This window comes from Heterodontus francisci, chromosome 23 (assembly GCF_036365525.1).
Source record: "Heterodontus francisci isolate sHetFra1 chromosome 23, sHetFra1.hap1, whole genome shotgun sequence".
NCBI classification, from domain to species: domain Eukaryota; kingdom Metazoa; phylum Chordata; class Chondrichthyes; order Heterodontiformes; family Heterodontidae; genus Heterodontus; species Heterodontus francisci.
In genome coordinates, this window is record NC_090393.1 from 67,329,851 (window position 1) to 67,347,513 (window position 17,663).

Consider the following 17,663-nt stretch of genomic DNA (forward strand, 5'->3'; position numbering starts at 1 on the left):
CTGCATCCACCACCAGCACACAGTGGCAGTGGGGTAAACCATTTACAAGATGCACTGCAGCAACTCACCAAGCCTCCTTCGACAGCACCTTCTAAAACCTCCTAGAAGGACAGGGCAGATGTATGGGAACACCCCCAGCTGCATGTTCCCCTCTAGGTCACACTCCATTCAGACCTGGAACTATATCACTGTTCCTTCACTGTTGCTGGGTCAAAATCCTGGAACTCCCTCCCTAACAGCGATGTGGGCTTGCCTGCACCACATGGACTGCAGCGGTTCATGAAGGCAGCTCACCACCACCTTCTCAAGGGCAATTATGGATGGGAACAAATGCTGGCCTTGACAGCGAAGCTCACATCCCATTAATGAAAAAAAACTGAACCGCATCAGTCTTTTCCCCGCTGCCACCTGAATCACCTGGGCACAAAATCAATCGTAAATTTTTGAACACGACTGCAAATAACCTCCTCGGCAAACATGTGGCTGAAGATAAGACGTGCACAACACTGGCTGATGCCCATTCATTTGGCTGTTTTTCAAGCCAACTTTTAATTCAACTCCTGTTGTGTTCTTTTAATCAGCCTTAACCTTCTCTAAAAGCTGCATGTGCAAAGCTAGCAAATGCCTTCTGACAATCCAAATCAATTATGTCTAATGGACAGGCCTCATCGACCAATTACTTGCTCAGAGTTTGAGCAGATTTGCCAGAGATGACCGACAGTTGCTTAAAAGCATTTTGTTCATCATATCATATTCATTTGATGCACTCCTATAACAGTACAAAACACTACTATACATATTAGATGGAGGTTGTACTTCCTTCATGCTGCACTCCTTATCTGATTATGATGACATTCAGTATCCCCCAGTACTCAACTACAATCACTATATTTATGTAGCCACTATATGCGACTTATTTCTTTCAGGATTCTAGCTCTAACCTGCCTGATCCAGGTGGATGTTATACATAGTAATAAAGGTTTTAATTCTGCACAGTCTGATACCTTCCTTCAATTGATCTTTGCGTGATTTGTGATCCTGAAAGTCCTTTCAAGTAATTTTTGTGTAGGTGTGGAAAAGTTTCGATAAGGTCTCACACAAGAAGTTAGTAAATAAAATTAGAATAGATGGAATAGGGGGTAATATACTAGGATGGATTGAGAATCGGTTTAAGAGACAGAAAACAGAGAGTAGGAATGAACAGGTCATTCTCAGGTTGGCAGGCTGTGACTAGTGGGGTCCTGCAAAGATCAGTGCTTGGGCCCCAGCTATTCACAATCTATATCAAAGATTTGGACATGGGGACCAAATGTAATATTTCCAAATTTGCTGAGGACGCAGAACTAGGTGGGGATATGAATTGTGGAGGATGCAAAGATGCTTCATGGGGAATTAGACAGGCTAAGTGAATGGGCAAGAATATGGCAGGTGGAATATAATGTGGTAAAATGTGAAGTTATCCACTTTGATAAGAATATTCTGCATTTCTGTTTTTCCTAAGTGGTGAGAGGATGGGAAGTGTTGATAGGAACAGAGGAAATAGGAACAGGAGTAGGCCATTTGGCCCCTCAAGCCTGCTCCGCCATTCAACTAGATGATGGCTGATCTTCTACCTCAACATCATTTTCCCGCATTATTCCCATATCCCTTGATATCTTTAACATCTAGAAATCTATTGATCTCTGTCTTGAACATTCTCAATTACTGAGCCTCCACAGCCCTCTGGGGTAGAGAATTCCAAAGATTCACCACCCTCTGACTGAAGACATTCCTTCTCATCTCAGTCCTAAATGGCCTACCTCTTATTCTGAGACTGTGTCCGCTGGTTCTCGATCCCTTAGCCGGGGGAAACATCCTTCCTGCATCTACCTTGTCAAGTCCTGTAAGGATTTTGTATGTTTCAATGAGATCAACTCTCATTCTTCAAACCTCTAGAGAATACAGGCCCAGCCTCCTAATCTCTCCTCATAGGACAATCCCGCCATCCTAGGGATCAGTCTGTGAACCTTGGTTGCACTCCCTCCGTGGCAAGTATACCCTTCCTTCGGTCATAGAGTCAGAGAGATACAGCACTGAAACAGGCCCTTTGGCCCACCGAGTCTGTGCCGACCATCAACCACCCACTTATACTAATCCTACATTAATCCCATGTCCCTTACCATATCCCCACCTTCCCTCAATTCTCCTACCACCTACCTACACTAGGGGCAATTACAATGGCTAATTTATCTATCAACCTGCAAGTCTTTGGTTGTGGGAGGAAACCGGAGCACCCGTCGGAAACCCACGCGGTCACAGGGAGAACTTACAAACTCCGCTCAGGCAGCACCCAGAACCGAGCCCGGGTCGCTGGAGCTGAGGCTGCGGTGCTAACCACTGGAGACTAAAACTGTTCGCAATACTCCAGGTGCAGTCTCACCAAGGTTCTATACTCTGTATTCTCTAGAGTTTCGAAGAATGAGAGGTGATCTCATTGAAGGATACAAAATTTCTACAGGGCTAGACAGACAAGATAGATGCTGAAAGGATGTTTCCCCTGGCTGGGGGCGGGGGCGGCTCTAGAACCAGGGGACACAGTCTCAGAGTAAGAGGTAGACCATTTAGGACTGAGATAAGGAGGAATTTCTTCACTCTGAGGGTGGAGAATCTTTGTAATTCTCTACCCCAGAGGGCAGTGGAGGCTCAGTCACTGAGAATGTTCAAGACAGAGATCGATAGATTTCTAGATATTAAAGTCATCAAGGGATATGGCGATAGTGTGGGAAAATGACGTTGAGGTCGAAGATCAGTCATGATCTAGCTGAATGTTGGAGCAGGCTCGTGGGGCCAAATGGCCTACTCCTGCTCCCATTTCTAATGTTTCTAGAGAACAAAGAAAGAACAAAGAAAATTACAGCACAGGAACAGGCCCTTCGGCCCTCCAAGCCTGCGCCGATCCAGATCCTCTACCTAAACATGTCGCCTATTTTCTAAGGGTCTGTATCTCTTTGCTTCCTGCCCATTCATGTATCTGTCTAGATACATCTTAAAAGACGCTATCGTGCCCACGTCTACCACCTCCGCTGGCAACGCGCTCCAGGCACCCACCACCCTTTGTGTAAAGAACTTTCCACGCAAATCCCCCTAAACCTTTCCCCTCTCACTTTGAACTCGTGACCCCTAGTATTTGAATCCCCCACTCTGGGAAAAAGCTTCTTGCTATCCACCCTGTCTATACCTCTCATGATTTTGTACACCTCAATCAGGTCCCCCCTCAACCTCCGCCTTTGTAATGAAAATAATCCTAATCTACTCAACCTCTCTTCATAGCTAGCGCCCTCCATACCAGGCAACATCCTGGTGAACCTCCTCTGCACCCTCTCCAAAACATCCACATCCTTTTGGTAATGTGGCGACCAGAACTGCACGCAGTATTCCAAATGTGGCCGAACCAAAGTCCTATACAACTGTAACATGACCTGCCAACTCTTGTACTCAATACCCCGTCTGATGAAGGAAAGCATGCCGTATGCCTTTTTGACCACTCTATTTACCTGCGTTGCCACCTTCAGGGAACAATGGACCTGAACACCCAAATCTCTCTGGACATCAATTTTCCCCAGGACTTTTCCATTTACTGTATAGTTCACTCTTGAATTGGATCTTCCAAAATGCATCACCTCGCATTTACCCTGATTGAACTCCATCTGCCATTTCTCTGCCCAACTCTCCCATCTCTCTATATTCTGCTGTATTCTCTGACAGTCCCCTTCACTATCTGCTACTCCACCAATCTTAGTGTCGTCTGCAAACTTACTAATCAGACCACCTATACTTTCCTCCAAATCATTTATGTATATCACAAACAACAGTGGTCCCAGCACGGATCCCTGTGGAACACCACTGGTCACACGTCTCCATTTTGAGAAACTCCCTTCCACTGCTACTCTCTGTCTCCTGTTGCCCAGCCAGTTCTTTATCCATCTAGCTAGTACACCCTGGACCCCATGCGCCTTCACTTTCTCCATCAGCCTACCATGGGGAACCTTATCAAACGCCTTACTGAAGTCCATGTATATGACATCTACAGCCCTTCCCTCATCAATCAACTTTGTCACTTCCTCAAAGAATTCTATTAAGTTGGTAAGACATGACCTTCCCTGCACAAAACCATGTTGCCTATCACTGATCAGCCCATTTTCTTCCAAATGGGAATAGATCCTATCCCTCAGTATCTTCTCCAGCAGCTTCCCTACCACTGATGTCAGGCTCACCGGTCTATAATTACCTGGATTATCCCTGCTTCCCTTCTTAAACAAGGGGACAATATTAGCAATTCACCAATCCTCCGGGACCGCACCCGTGTTTAAGGATGCTGCAAAGATATCTGTTAAGGCCCCAGCTATTTCCTCTCTCGCTTCCCTCAGTAACCTGGGATAGATCCCATCCGGACCTGGGGACTTGTCCACCTTAATGCCTTTTAGAATACCCAATACTTCCTCCCTCCTTATGCCGACTTGACCTAGAGTAATCAAACATCTGTCCCTAACCTCAACATCCGTCATGTCCCTCTCCTCGGTGAATACCGATGCAAAGTACTCGTTTAGAATCTCACCCATTTTCTCTGACTCCACGCATAACTTTCCTCCTTTGTCCTTGAGTGGGCCAATCTAGTTACCCTCTTGCTCCTTACATATGAATAAAAGGCTTTGGGATTTTCCTTAACCCTGTTTGCTAAAGATATTTCATGACCCCTTTTAGCCCTCTTAATTCCCTGTTTCAGATTGGTCCTACATTCCCGGTATTCTTCCAAAGCTTCATCTTTCTTCAGCCGCCTAGACCTTATGTATGCTTCCTTTTTCCTCTTAGCTAGTCTCACAATTTCACCTGTCATCCATGGTTCCCTAATCTTGCCATTTCTATCCCTCATTTTCACAGGAACATGTCTCTCCTGCACGCTAATCAACCTCTCTTTAAAAACCTCCCACATATCAAATGTGGATTTACTTTCAAACAGCTGCTCTCAATCTACATTCCCCAGCTCCTGCCGAATTTTGGTATAGTTGGCCTTCCCCCAGTTTAGCACTCTTCCTTTCGGACCACTCTCGTCTTTGTCCATGTGTATTCTAAAACTTACGGAATTGTGATCACTATTCCCAAAGTAGTCCCCTACTGAAACTTCAACCACCTGGCCGGGCTCATTCCCCAACACCAGGTCCAGTATGGCCCCTTCCCGAGTTGGACTATTTACATACTGCTCGAGAAAACCCTCCTGGATGCTCCTTACAAATTCTGCTCCATCTAGACCTCTAACACTAAGTGAATCCCAGTCAATGTTGGGAAAATTAAAATCTCCTATCACCACCACCCTGTTGCTCCTACATCTTTCCATAATCTGTTTACATATTTGTACCTCTATCTCATGCTCACTGTTGGGAGGCCTGTAGTACAGCCCCAACATTGTTACCGCACCCTTCCTATTTCTGAGTTCTGCCCATATTGCCTCACAGCTCAAGTCCTCCAAAGTGCCTTCCTTCAGCACAGCTGTGATATCCTCTTTGACCAGTAATGCAACTCCTCCACCCCTTTTACCTCCCTCTCTATCCCGCCTGAAGCATCGATATCCTGGGATATTTAGTTGCCAATCATGCCCTTCCCTTAACCAAGTCTCAGTAATAGCAGGGTATGTAAGATGCAAGATACACCACCACCTAAATGCAAGCCATGAAATAAGATAGCAAGGATCACCTTATAGCTGAGTGTGAGTGAGAGGCTGGTATTTCTTACAACTGTGCTCTATCAAAACCAATTAAAGTAATTCAGTCCTAACGCTCCTCTATCCAGCCAGGAGATGTTTATTTCTGTATCTCAGAGGCAATATTTTATTACACTGTTCTCTAAATTTAGAGAAACTTTCAAGCTGATGGGGTACAGTGATACCTAGTATGATGGCTCATAATGATAACCTGCAATTATACTGGGTTTTCAGCAGTCAGTACATTTCAGATCAGTACAACTGTTTCCTCCTGCCATCTCATTTCCTGTGAAGCAAATAAATTAATGTCAGCCCCTGGCAGAGCATTTCCCTCTGAACTTTGATGATTGCAAACCAAGCCAGTTAAGAGTGTCCTAGGGTAATCTGTTTTTCTTTTTAACAAGGTTGACATTTCTGGTTATGTATACAAGGTAAATGCTGCCCTTTTAACTAGGTGTTCTGGCAGTTTTGGAACTGTGATGATTTCTTACTTGTTATTAGTGACCAAAAGTAAATTACAAACAGGGCTGAGTAAAACACCATCAGATCACTCCTCCCAATGCATCAAAACTATTCAAAAGATAATTACGGTTAATTTATTTTTTAAAACTGTTGATTCTAACTATCAGAGAACAGGCTTCTTTAATTCTCAGCAATTTTGGTTCATTCCCACTTATTTTATCCAGTAACAATACCGAACATGAGAATCGCAAAGGCTTCTCATCCCACCACATTTGTCATTCTGGATCCCCCAAGGATCCAGCCGCAATCCATCCTTTTTCCCATCTACATGCTGCTCCTTGATAATTATCACTCAAATAGCACAACCTTGGCCTTGTTTCTGAAACCAAATTGAACTTCTGACTCCATAACCCCCTTATTCCCACTGCTACCTCCACCCCCATAATAGTGCCCACCTATGCTCCCACTAGTGTCGGGACATCACACGTGCACTTTGCCAGGACACAGAACCCGCCACCTAGACTTGCTCTCTGGTCCAATTAAAATAACGTGGACACCACATGGACACATTCAAGGGCATACTATTGGTTTCACAAGGGTTCCTCATGGTCCTGAAGTGCACCATTAAAGGGGCAGGGACACTTAAAGCCCCAGGAGACAGCAGGAGGATTTATATATATATATAATGGCAAAGGCTCATTGTTTGTTGAAGGATAACAAGTTCTTAAATTAATGTACTTGTGCCAGAGGCTGAGAATTGCATTTTAACGAGTGCATGGTGCCGTACCATGGCAGCACACCAAGCAGCAGTCTGGGCACCTGCTCCACAGAATCTGGAGAGAGGTAGCAAGAGGGCAGCACCATGATGCTAAGCAGTAGCTGAAGGAAAAGGGAAAAATGAGTGTAGGTATGAAGACTGATGGTGCAGGAATAGATGGAGGGCACCAGTTTCATGATAAGGCTTCTCCCTTTAGTTCGGGGGTATTGAGCCGTTTACTGTCAGGGAGAAAGGAATCCCTACCATGTGGTAGGAAACCAGTTGTTAGTAGTACAAGAGAGGTCTAGCAGAGGATTTCAACAGTGCTCAAAGGGGCTTGTGGTCAATTCCCCTCATCTGCCTCCAAATAAGCCATAATGCAGAAAAGGAGGCTGAACTTCCAGCACTGAACACACTGCAAAACTCTAATAGCATTCCAAAATAATGAAGCATCAAAACAGGTTTTTATTCAGGAAGTCAAAAAATAAAGATTTTTCTTTGAAAGCAAGACTACCATTTATACAGCTTCTTCCAAGACATCTCAAAGCACTTTGCAGCTAACAACATTTTTAAAGTGCAGTCACAGCTGTAAGGTAGGAAACGCAGCAGCCATGTTTCACACAGGTTTTCACAAACAACTTGATAAATGACTGGACATTTTGTTTTTAGGTGTTGGTTGAGAGAAAATTATTGGCCAGGATGAATTTCCCAGCTCTTCGAATAGTGGCATGGAATCTTTTACCTCCAGCTTACAGGGCAGACAGGGCCTTGATTTAAATTCAGCCAAAAGACAGCACCTCTGACAGTACTCTCTCAGTACTGCACTGAAGTGTCAGTCTAGATTTTGTGTTCAAGGCTCTGGAGTGGACCTTGAACTGACAAAAGCACAACAGTACTACCACTGTGGCAAGGATTACAACAATAGCCTAGTTCAGGGGTCGGCAACCTGTATGCGGCTCTTTAACATTTCATTTGCGGCTTCCAATCTTTTCCAATTGGATCGAATTATCATGAAAAAAAACTGTCAAGAAAACTAAGTCGTGGGGATAAAAGACTAATCATTATGCTGCACTTTACAGTTTCAAATTATTATTTTAATGAAAAACATCATCGTGCCCTAAATAAACCTGTTCAAGTGGTATAGCTATACCAGATATAATGCCTTTAGTTAAAGGAACAGATTTTATGGTTGCAATCATTATTGTTTCTAATATAGCTGAGACGATAAATTATTCTCAATGTGCTGTTAGAAGCTTTTTTTTTAAGATCACGAGAATCAATAACTGAAAAAATTGTCTTAATTCTACACATTGTAAGTTAAAGTTTGTTTACTGACAAACTGGCTTTACTGACAAAATTATAGTAAAAAAAAAGCTATTACAAGAGGTTACAAAAACACAGACAAAAAGCATTTTTTCAGTTTTTATATATAAATTTCTTATTACTTATATATTCAAAGTGGAAATGTGCTTTTTTCATTAAATTAACACGGCTCACCATTTTTACATTTTCCTTTTGAACATGCTCGTACATAATTCATGCAAATTGACATATAAAACCTGAAAATGCATATTCTGGAGATATGAAAAAAATCAAAAAAGACAAAAAAGTCAAAAAAGCGATAACTTGGAGTTAGTTCAATTTTAATTTTTTTTCTATTGCTACATAAATTCAATACATATATTTTATTATACGTGCAAATTATGCATTTTACCAAAGACACTGGACAATTTGCCATGTTTAGAAATGCTGAACTTTCATCTTGCGGCTCCCAATAATTTTATTTTAGGCGATTTTTTACAAAAGGCTCTTCAGGTAAAAAAAAAAGTTGCCAACTCCTGGCCTAGTCAATTAGCAGCTCTAGAATCAGTCAGGTCAGGTCCCTCAGGGAACAGCTGTGATATTAGAGTAGTTTGAGTCCAGAGGTCTCCAACATTCATTTGCATCTAATTCACATTGCTGCTGCCTCTTCAGTTGCATTGAGGAGAAATAAAATTCAGCCAGATTCCCTACTCCTATTCACTATCCAATGCCCTATGCTGCCCTTCATGGTTTAAGTAGCCTGTCAATACAGTCTAGGCTCACATGCGAAGAATGGCCATTTGCGTCAGATACCAGGGACTGGGAGACTGTAACCCAGCAACAGTGAGCTTCTTCAGACAAGAGAGAAGAAAAAGCACAAACGCCACTCTATCAGCAGCAACACGTCTCCAGTTCCCCACAGTGTCTCTTCTTGAAACTGCTTCTTCAGGCTTTTGTTATACACGCTAGTCAAGAAGGGTCAATAAAGAGGCAAAAAAAACTCAAAACATGTTCTGTCTGCAACAGAACTGCCTTTCTTCTATGTGTTTACACTGTTATATGAAGCTCACAGCCATCACAGTTATCATACAAACAACGGTACCGATGATGTTTCCCTGAAAGTCCACATCATCACAGTTTAAATAATATGATGCCCAAGTTCCTGCTATCTGGGAACATCCTAGTACTATTTCCTAGTGTTTTCTTGGTAAAGGCATCTCTGGGATTTCTGGAAGGCAATCTGGATTAGAGCCTCCTCAGTTCCTCAACAGAAATCCTTTCCAGTAAGTTTGAATTTATTTTATATAACTGGCTAGGGATTGGGTACAGGGATGATTTAAGAACTCTGCAAATCTCATGTCACAGAGAATTTCCCACTCAAGCTGTGTCCCAGCACCAATCATATCATTTGGAAGTAGCTCTGATTTACCTTGCCAATCCTGCTGCCTTGGTAAATGAGCACTGATCAACTGTTCAGGGAGCCAGTGAGGAGGAGCTCCTTACACTATATACACTGTTCAGGACCCAGTAGGGAGAAGCCCCTTACAGTAAAGTAACCTGAAGAAACAAATCTGTCTTGACCATGTTTGGGAATCTCTGCCCCATAATGCTGAGCTCCTGGAACAAACAATAGAAATGTATATATACCAAACAGACTGTCAACTTACATTCCCAAACTTTCCCTAGGATGTTCTGGAGTCGTCACCACTCCCCGCTGTCACCACCTTTGAGAATAAAAGTACCTGATTATGACAGGAGACAGATATATGGAACAGCTCCTGCAGGAGTCCCAGACTCTTTCGCTGAACCTGATTGGCTGGTGCAGTAAATTACTTTTCTCGTGACACGAGTCTGAATTAAAACCCAGATGGTTGGGATGAACATCTCGCCTCTGTTGGCTGGCACAGTCTCAAGTTAAATTAATTTGAAAAGTATCTAAATAAGGTGTCAGCCGTGCTCAGTGGCAGCATTCCTATCTCAGAGTCAACAGGGCATGGTTTCAAGCACAAAACCAAGGCTGATACTTCAGAGGAGTGCTACACCTTTGGAGGTGCTGCTTTTTGAATGAGAGAGTAAACCAAGGTCCTGCCCTCACAGTGCACTATTTCAAAGAAGAACAGGGTAGCACTCCAGTGCCCTGGTCGATATTTATCCTTAATCATCTCCTCTGCCAGGTCTTGTTCCCACAACTGTCAAATGGCCAACGTTCCGGGGGGACGAAGAAAATGGTTCAAATACACTCTCAAGCTCTCCCAGAAGCATGGCTGCACTAACCTTAACAATTGGGAGGAGCTTGCTACCATCCGCTTAGAATGACGACAACTTGTTCACCAAGCTGCTTCAACTCCCAATGCCTTAATGATGTGGCAGAGCAATGGAAGAGAAGGAAAGGAAAGGAAGCAAATCCTGCACTCTGGATCCCACTACTTCGTGGGACAACCTGCCCCACATACTCAAAGATCTGCGAGATGAAAATTGGCCTGCTCAGTCACATGAAGACCCATGGCAGAGACTTGCGACCCTGAGTAGACATCCCAGAATCAAGGGACAGCTGTGTAATTTATCCTTCAACCAACTAAAACACAAGAGATGGTCAATCATCTCATTGCTATTTGTAGGATCTTGCTATGTGCAAACTGGCTGCCGTGTTTCCCTACATTACAACAATAACTACACTTCAAAAGTAATTCACAAGCTGTGAAATGTGTTGGAACGTCCTGAGGTTGTGAAAAACGCTATACAAATCCAAGTTTTTTAAAGAACAGGTCGTCATTGTATGGAATGCAAGCCTCTAGGTGTGGTCTGTGCACAGAATGTGTGAGTGCAATAGTTGTCACCTTTAGACCTTTAACAGGACAGCAGGAAATGTGCTCATGTCTTTTGAGCATGTGACTGAAAATAAATGAGTTTTCAGATGAGCTACACAAAAATATGTAGAAAAACAGTGCAAAAGGTATAATATGGACAGAGACAGGAGACTGTCAGTGGAAACATGATTTTAGATAGCAAATAATTCCAAAATAAAAATATTTAATTGCATGTCTGTTTTCCCACTTATCTTTCAATGTGATCTCAGTTCAATACCATACATACTGTGCAGACTTATCTTTCCAGACTCATCTCACTACAAATCTTACTTAACTCAATCTCCCAATTAGTTTCCTAATGGAGAATAGGTGGTTTTCAATTCAATCCAATCCATATTTGTCTGCAACAAAGTCAGACTTCTGGTCACCCTCAGGTTACGATGACATCCGAAAATATTTTCACCAAATACATTCCTAGGAATCATCTAAATCAACTGTACATGGAAAGAATTTAACCAAAGGGCTGATCCTAATTAATAATCCTGTTTATCACAGTGGCGGCACAGTGGCGCAGTGGTTAGCACCGCAGCCTCACAGCTCCAGCAACCCGGGTTCAATTCCGGGTACTGCCTGTGTGGAGTTTGCAAGTTCTCCCTGTGTCTGCATGGGTTTCCTCCGGGTGCTCCGGTTTCCTCCCACATGCCAAAGACTTGCAGGTTGATAGGTAAATTGGTCATTAAAAATTGCCCCTAGTATAGGTAGGTGGTAGGGAAATATATAGGGATAGGTGGGGATGTGATAGGAATATGGGATTAGTGTAGGATTAGTGTAAATGGGTGGTTGATGGTCGGCACAGACTCGGTGGGCCGAAGGGCCTGTTTCAGTGCTGTATCTCTAAACTAAATCTAAACCTAACACACAGCAGATTCTGCTCCCATTTTTACTGCTGCTCTTTCCTTGAAGAACAGGCTGAAGGAGATTTAATAGAGGTATTTAAAATTATGAGGGGTCTGGACAGAATAGATAGGGAGAAACGGTTCCCACTCATGAAAGGATCAAGAACGAGAGGGCACAGATTTAAGGTAATTGGCAAAAGCAATGGTGACATGAGGAAAAACTTTCATGCAGCAAGTCTGGAATGTACTGCCAGAGAGTGCAGTGGAGGCAGGTTCAATTGAGGCATTCAAAAGCGAATTAGATAGTTACTTGAAAAGGAATAATGCACAAGATTATGGGGAGAAGGCAGGGGAACAGCACTAAGTGAAATGCTCACTTGGAGAGCCGGTGCAGACATGATGGGCTGAATGGTCTCCTTCTGTGCTGTAACAATTCTGTGATTCTGTGCTCCTTGTTAACAGTGCTGCAGAATGGAACATATTCCCTGGCACATTCCAACTGCACTGTACACTTTCAGGATTGGAATCTGGACTGCTCAGTGAAACGTACAGTTCATCTTGCAACAGGTTGGTGAACATTCAATAAGAGAGGGAATGACAATCAGGAGTTTCAGTCATCACACCTAAATCTGTGGTTTCTTATGAACATACAGATGATCAATGAGCCAAAGACCCTTGACCAGCCCAAACAGACACTACCACAAGACTGGGGTCCTTAAAGGCCAAAGTGGTCAGTTTTCTGCTCAATGCCACTTAGTTTTTTTGGGATCAGGATCTGCAGAGTAAAAGAAGGATTTTAATCTCATCTCAAATGAAAGGACAGGACCTATATTCACCACCCAAAGCCCAAAGTGATTCTTCCAAGCAGTTGGTGTACTCTTCAGCTGATTTTTAAACAGTGGGTAAAAAAATTCCACTTAAACTCATGATTTCCTGCCTGCGATCTTTAATTGATGTACATCAGCGAACTGGTGAGCACAAAAATTGAATCTTTAATCCAATAAATGAATTGAAGTCAAAATGATATTTGGAGTGTCATGTAAAATATTATGTTCCTGTGTTCTTTAGCTTATCGAATGATGTTATTTAAACTCCAAAGCACAGTTTTGTGGTCACTAAGGTGAGGGAAAAAAACACTTTTTGCTTCATTTCAGTGTCAGAAGAATGCACTGCCAGGTCAGGCACAGCAAAGCTCCCTGTGCTTTGCCTTAGCAATGTCTCTCAGGGCTCATTTCCCTCATCAGCTATCCTCTCAGTGAGAACACCACGATAGTGACAAGGTTTTGGGCATTTTTGGCCTACAGATTTATGCCCATGAACAATTGGATTGACATTACCCAAGCTCCCTTCATTCTAGCTAATCGAGACTTTCAAGCCGAAAACATGGCCTGGATTCAAATCCAAACCTAAGAACATAAGAAATTGGAGCCCTTCGAGCCTGCTCTGTCATTCAATAAGATCATGGCTGATCTTCCACCTCAGCTACACCTTCCTGCACTATCCCCATATCCCTTGATTCCCTTAGTATCCAAAAATCTATCAATCTCTGACTTGAACATACTCAATGACTCAACCTCCACAGCTCTCTGGGGTAGAGAATTCCAAATATTCACAACCCTTTATAGAGTCATAGAGTTATACAGCACAGAAACAGGTCCTTCGGCCCATCCTGTCTGCACCGGCCATCAAGCACCTAACTATTCTAATCCCATTTTCCAGCACTTGGCCCGTGGCCTTGTATGCTATGGCGTTTCAAGTGCTCATCTAAATACTTCTTAAATGTTGTGAGGGTTCCTGCCTCTACCACCTCTTCAGGCAGTGCGTTTCAACCACCCTCTGAGTGAAAAAGTTTTTTCTCAAATCTCCTCTAAACCTCCTGCCCCTAACCTTAAATCTATGCCCCCTGGTTACTGAGTGAAGGAATTTCTCATCTCAGTCCTAAACGGCCAACCTCTTATTCTGAGACTGTGACCCCTAGTTCTAGACTTCCCAGCCAGGTGAACCATCCTCCCAGCATCTACTATGTCAAACCCCTTAAGAGGTTTATATGTTTCAATGAGATCACCTCTCATTTTTCTAAACTCAAGGGAATATAGGTTTAGTCTACTCAATCTTTCCTCACAGAACAATCCCCTCATCCCAGGGATCAGTATAGTGAACCTTTGTGGCAATCCCTCGAAGGGCTGTGCAATATATGGCCAAAATCCAGCCTATCACTCCTGTGTGACTGATAGTGGGCTGCTGGGGCGGGGTAGCGCTGCTTGGTGGTTTGCGACACAGGTGCACTGGGTTCAGCTGCCCCTGCTTTTTTCAGGCAGTTCAGAGAGTGAGCAAGTGAATGAGAATGGCCGCTGCGTGGGGGAGGAAGAGAGAGGTCGAGGGGAGAGGACCAGCGGGCCATCAGAAAGCCAGAGGCGCGGAGCAAGCAGAGAGAGAGAGAGGGGGGGGGGGGGGGGGGGGGTAAGGGGGGAAAGAGAGAGGGAGGGAGGGAGACACAAAGAGGGGAAAGAGATAGACAGAGAGAGGGGAGAGAAAGAGAGGGGGGACGAGAGAGAAAGAAAGCGAGACAGAGGTCGGAATTTTGTTCAGCCGCCGCCAAGGTTACATGGAGGGGCAGCCCGTCTGTCACTGGCAATGGCGTCAGCTGCCTGTGTGACACCATTTTTACAGGGCTTTGAGCCCTTCAGGGACTTTTAAATAAATCACGACACATTTTTTGAAAACAATTGAAACCTGTACGTTTGGACTTCTCCCCCCCCACCAACCCAATACCCACAATATTAAATACTTTCCCTCTCCACCCCAAAACCACTTGCATTTTCTAAATGACCTTTCCCCCCTCAAAGTGCAAAAACTATCAACTTTACCCCTTCCCAACATCCCCTCCACCAATGAGGGCCCTTTTGCACTGCTCCCCCCGCCTCCCGCAAAGGAAAAATTACCTGTTCCCCCTCCCAATCAGTGTGGCGTTGCAATTCCCCGGATAGGGATCTGAAGGCATGAGAGTGCCGGCCAGCGGCACAAAGATCGCAATGGGACTGGAGGCGTTTGCGAGCTTGAAATTAAAGCTGGTATTTAAATTTATTCAAATATGTACATGCCAGGCCCATCGCCAAGTACATGGGTAAAGGCCTGCTACCCGAACCCGACGGGATCCGACGACATGAGTCGGGTTCGGGTCGGGTCGGGCTTCTGGACTCGGGTCAGGTTTCCTTTGCACACCTTTAGGAGGGGCTGCCACGAGGCCTCTCTGCCTCTGTGAAGATCGGGCCAGGCTTTCACCTCCTCCGGAGCAATCTTCAAGCCTCTCCCACCAATGACCCCGACGCCTGGGGGGGCGGGAAACTAAATTCAGCCCAGAAAGAGAGAGAGACAGACAGGGGGAGAGAGAGAGCGAGCAAGAGAGAGAGAAAGAATGAAAATTATCAAAACAAGATCAAGATCACTCCTGACAGACAGACATCTATCTGGAATACTCTGCATCACTACATCAAATCTGCAGGCAGTAACAACTTGTGCGAGCAAAAACAATGCCAGGTACCTCATTAAATCTGTATTCAACATAATGACGAGAAAGTAAGTTACCAAATTAGTCTCCTCATTTAAAGATTGATCACAAAATTACACGTTTTTTGTTGTTTTGAATTATAGTAAAATAAATATCCAATGCCTTTATCTTTCCCAAATTTGCTCACCGGCCCCCTCCTATGTAGGACAAAAATTGTAACATGGCCCCTCACACGAAAAGGTGGGACACCCCTTCTCTAAAGCAAGTATACCCTTCCTGAGGTAAGATGATCAAAACCTTACACGGCACACCAGGTATGGTCTCACCAAAGCCCTATACAACTGCAGTAAGACTTCCTTACTTAAGACTTTAGATAAATCTCTAGGCCCGGATCAAACATATCCCAGGCTGCTATGGGAAACAAGGAAGGAACTAGCGGAGGCCCTGACCATATTCTTCCAACTTTCTCTAGCTACAGGTGTGCTCCCTGATGTTAATCTAAAATGGTGAACAAAAGGACCAGCTCACTACACCAACCAATCCTGCAGTGGATTCACTTCAGTGTATTATAGTTTCTATCTGGGCTGTATTTCTATTTTGGTCTGAAGAGGTGACAGAAATGTTTAAGCTCTGGGCAACTTCTTTACCCAGAGAGTGGTTAGAATCTGCAACTTTCTACCACATGGAGTAGTTGAGGCAATTAGCATAGATGTATTTGAAGAGAAAGTAGATAAATACATGAAGGAGAAAGGAATAACTGAGTATGCTGACAGGATTAGATAAAGACAAAAAGGCTTGTGTGCAGGTTAAACAATGGCATAGACCAATTGGGCTGAATGGCCCCTTTCTAATCTGTAAATCCTGTGTAAGCTCATTACACTGCACAATGTCCCACCAACGATTAATTACGTCAGTTGAGGAGGTACTCTTTAGATGTGTATTTTTTAAGTTAACTTAAATTGTTGGAGGGTTCAGCTTTGAAGTTACAGCCCCTTAATGTGAGCAGGCCGTTTTAGGATGTCTCGCCCCCAGGATGATTGTTATGTCCTTTAGGCCAACGACTTCCGGTAGTTGATAAAAAGTTGGAGCTTCTCCAGTGTGATGAGGACTCATTAGAAAGCTGTTTAGAACATCCCTAGACAGGGAGCTTTCATGTACCAGTCATCTAAGAATGGACAGATGTGTAACTGATGCATTCTTAGTTGGGTTACAATGACAGATCAGCTTTTTATGAACATATTTGTAACTAAGGAAAGTATTTTGTATCAGTAACTGTGATTTCAAAGCCATCATGAGCACCAATCAACAAATGTGGTGGACAAGCACCATAGGTGTCAGTCCAACTTGCCACAGCAAAACTGGATTTCTAGGCCTAGATTTTCAATCTCTGCCTAGTCCCAAATTAGAAAGCATAGTAGTGGAATCAGCAAGGAAAGTCAAGCAACCAGGCCCATTATTGCCTTTTCATTTTTTTGCCACTGCACCTTTACACCCTGCTCGCTGCATGAAAATGTCAGATGAGAGGGACAGGACCCACATTCTGGGCATATTTCCCCCCTTTCTGCCCTTCTCACTGTTGCTCCCTAGCACCAGCAGATGAAGCCTGGAGATGGTCCCTGAGGTAGTGGCAGGAAGAACCTGATCAGTGAGGAGAGGCCTTGAGTGCTCTCCTCTTCCACCAGTTTGCCCCCAAACACCTAATAGGTCGCACTAGTACTCTTAGGCCTACATAAACTTGATGGTCCCTTCGGGGCTCTTAAATACCCTCTATCACTTTGGATGCTGCACCACTGGTCCTTCAGAGAGATGTTCTCCTGGGCGGCACTACCATGCTCTTGCTTCTGGATTCTTGGTGGGTTCCTGCCATTAAAAAATAATGATCTCCAACCCAGGAGTCATGCTGGTGGGTTGAAGCCCTGCCTCAACCTGTACCCAGTGGCAAAGGAGATTCCATCACCTACAGTTAACTCACGCTGCCCCTCTAATCACACTGCCCACGCATGCTGCCCCTCTAATCACACCGCCCACTCACGCTGCCCCTCTAATCACACGGTCCTCTATTTTAAATATAATTTTGAATGCAATGCAAACATTTTTCATGTCCCCAATATCTGCCTATTTCATTTTCTTCAGTTCATTTGTGTGGTTTTAGGTATTTTAGTCCATACCCTCTATTGACTACTTTTACCCTGTGATT

The 17,663-nt window shown here is 43.9% G+C and overlaps 1 protein-coding gene across 12 annotated transcripts in view; it reads right to left on the reverse strand.

Moving 5' to 3' along the window:
* The window catches only part of specc1la (sperm antigen with calponin homology and coiled-coil domains 1-like a), a 575,263-nt gene that overhangs the window by 97,391 nt on the left and 460,209 nt on the right, over positions 1-17,663 (reverse strand). Inside the window, exon 15 of one of the 12 annotated variants that reach the window (XM_068055459.1) lies at positions 9,923-9,979. The exons of the other annotated variants lie outside the window; for them this stretch is intronic. Coding sequence (XP_067911560.1) covers positions 9,938-9,979 — 42 coding nt within the window. The 3' untranslated portion in view covers positions 9,923-9,937. The remainder of the gene's footprint in view (positions 1-9,922; positions 9,980-17,663) is intronic. 12 annotated transcript variants of the gene reach the window in all.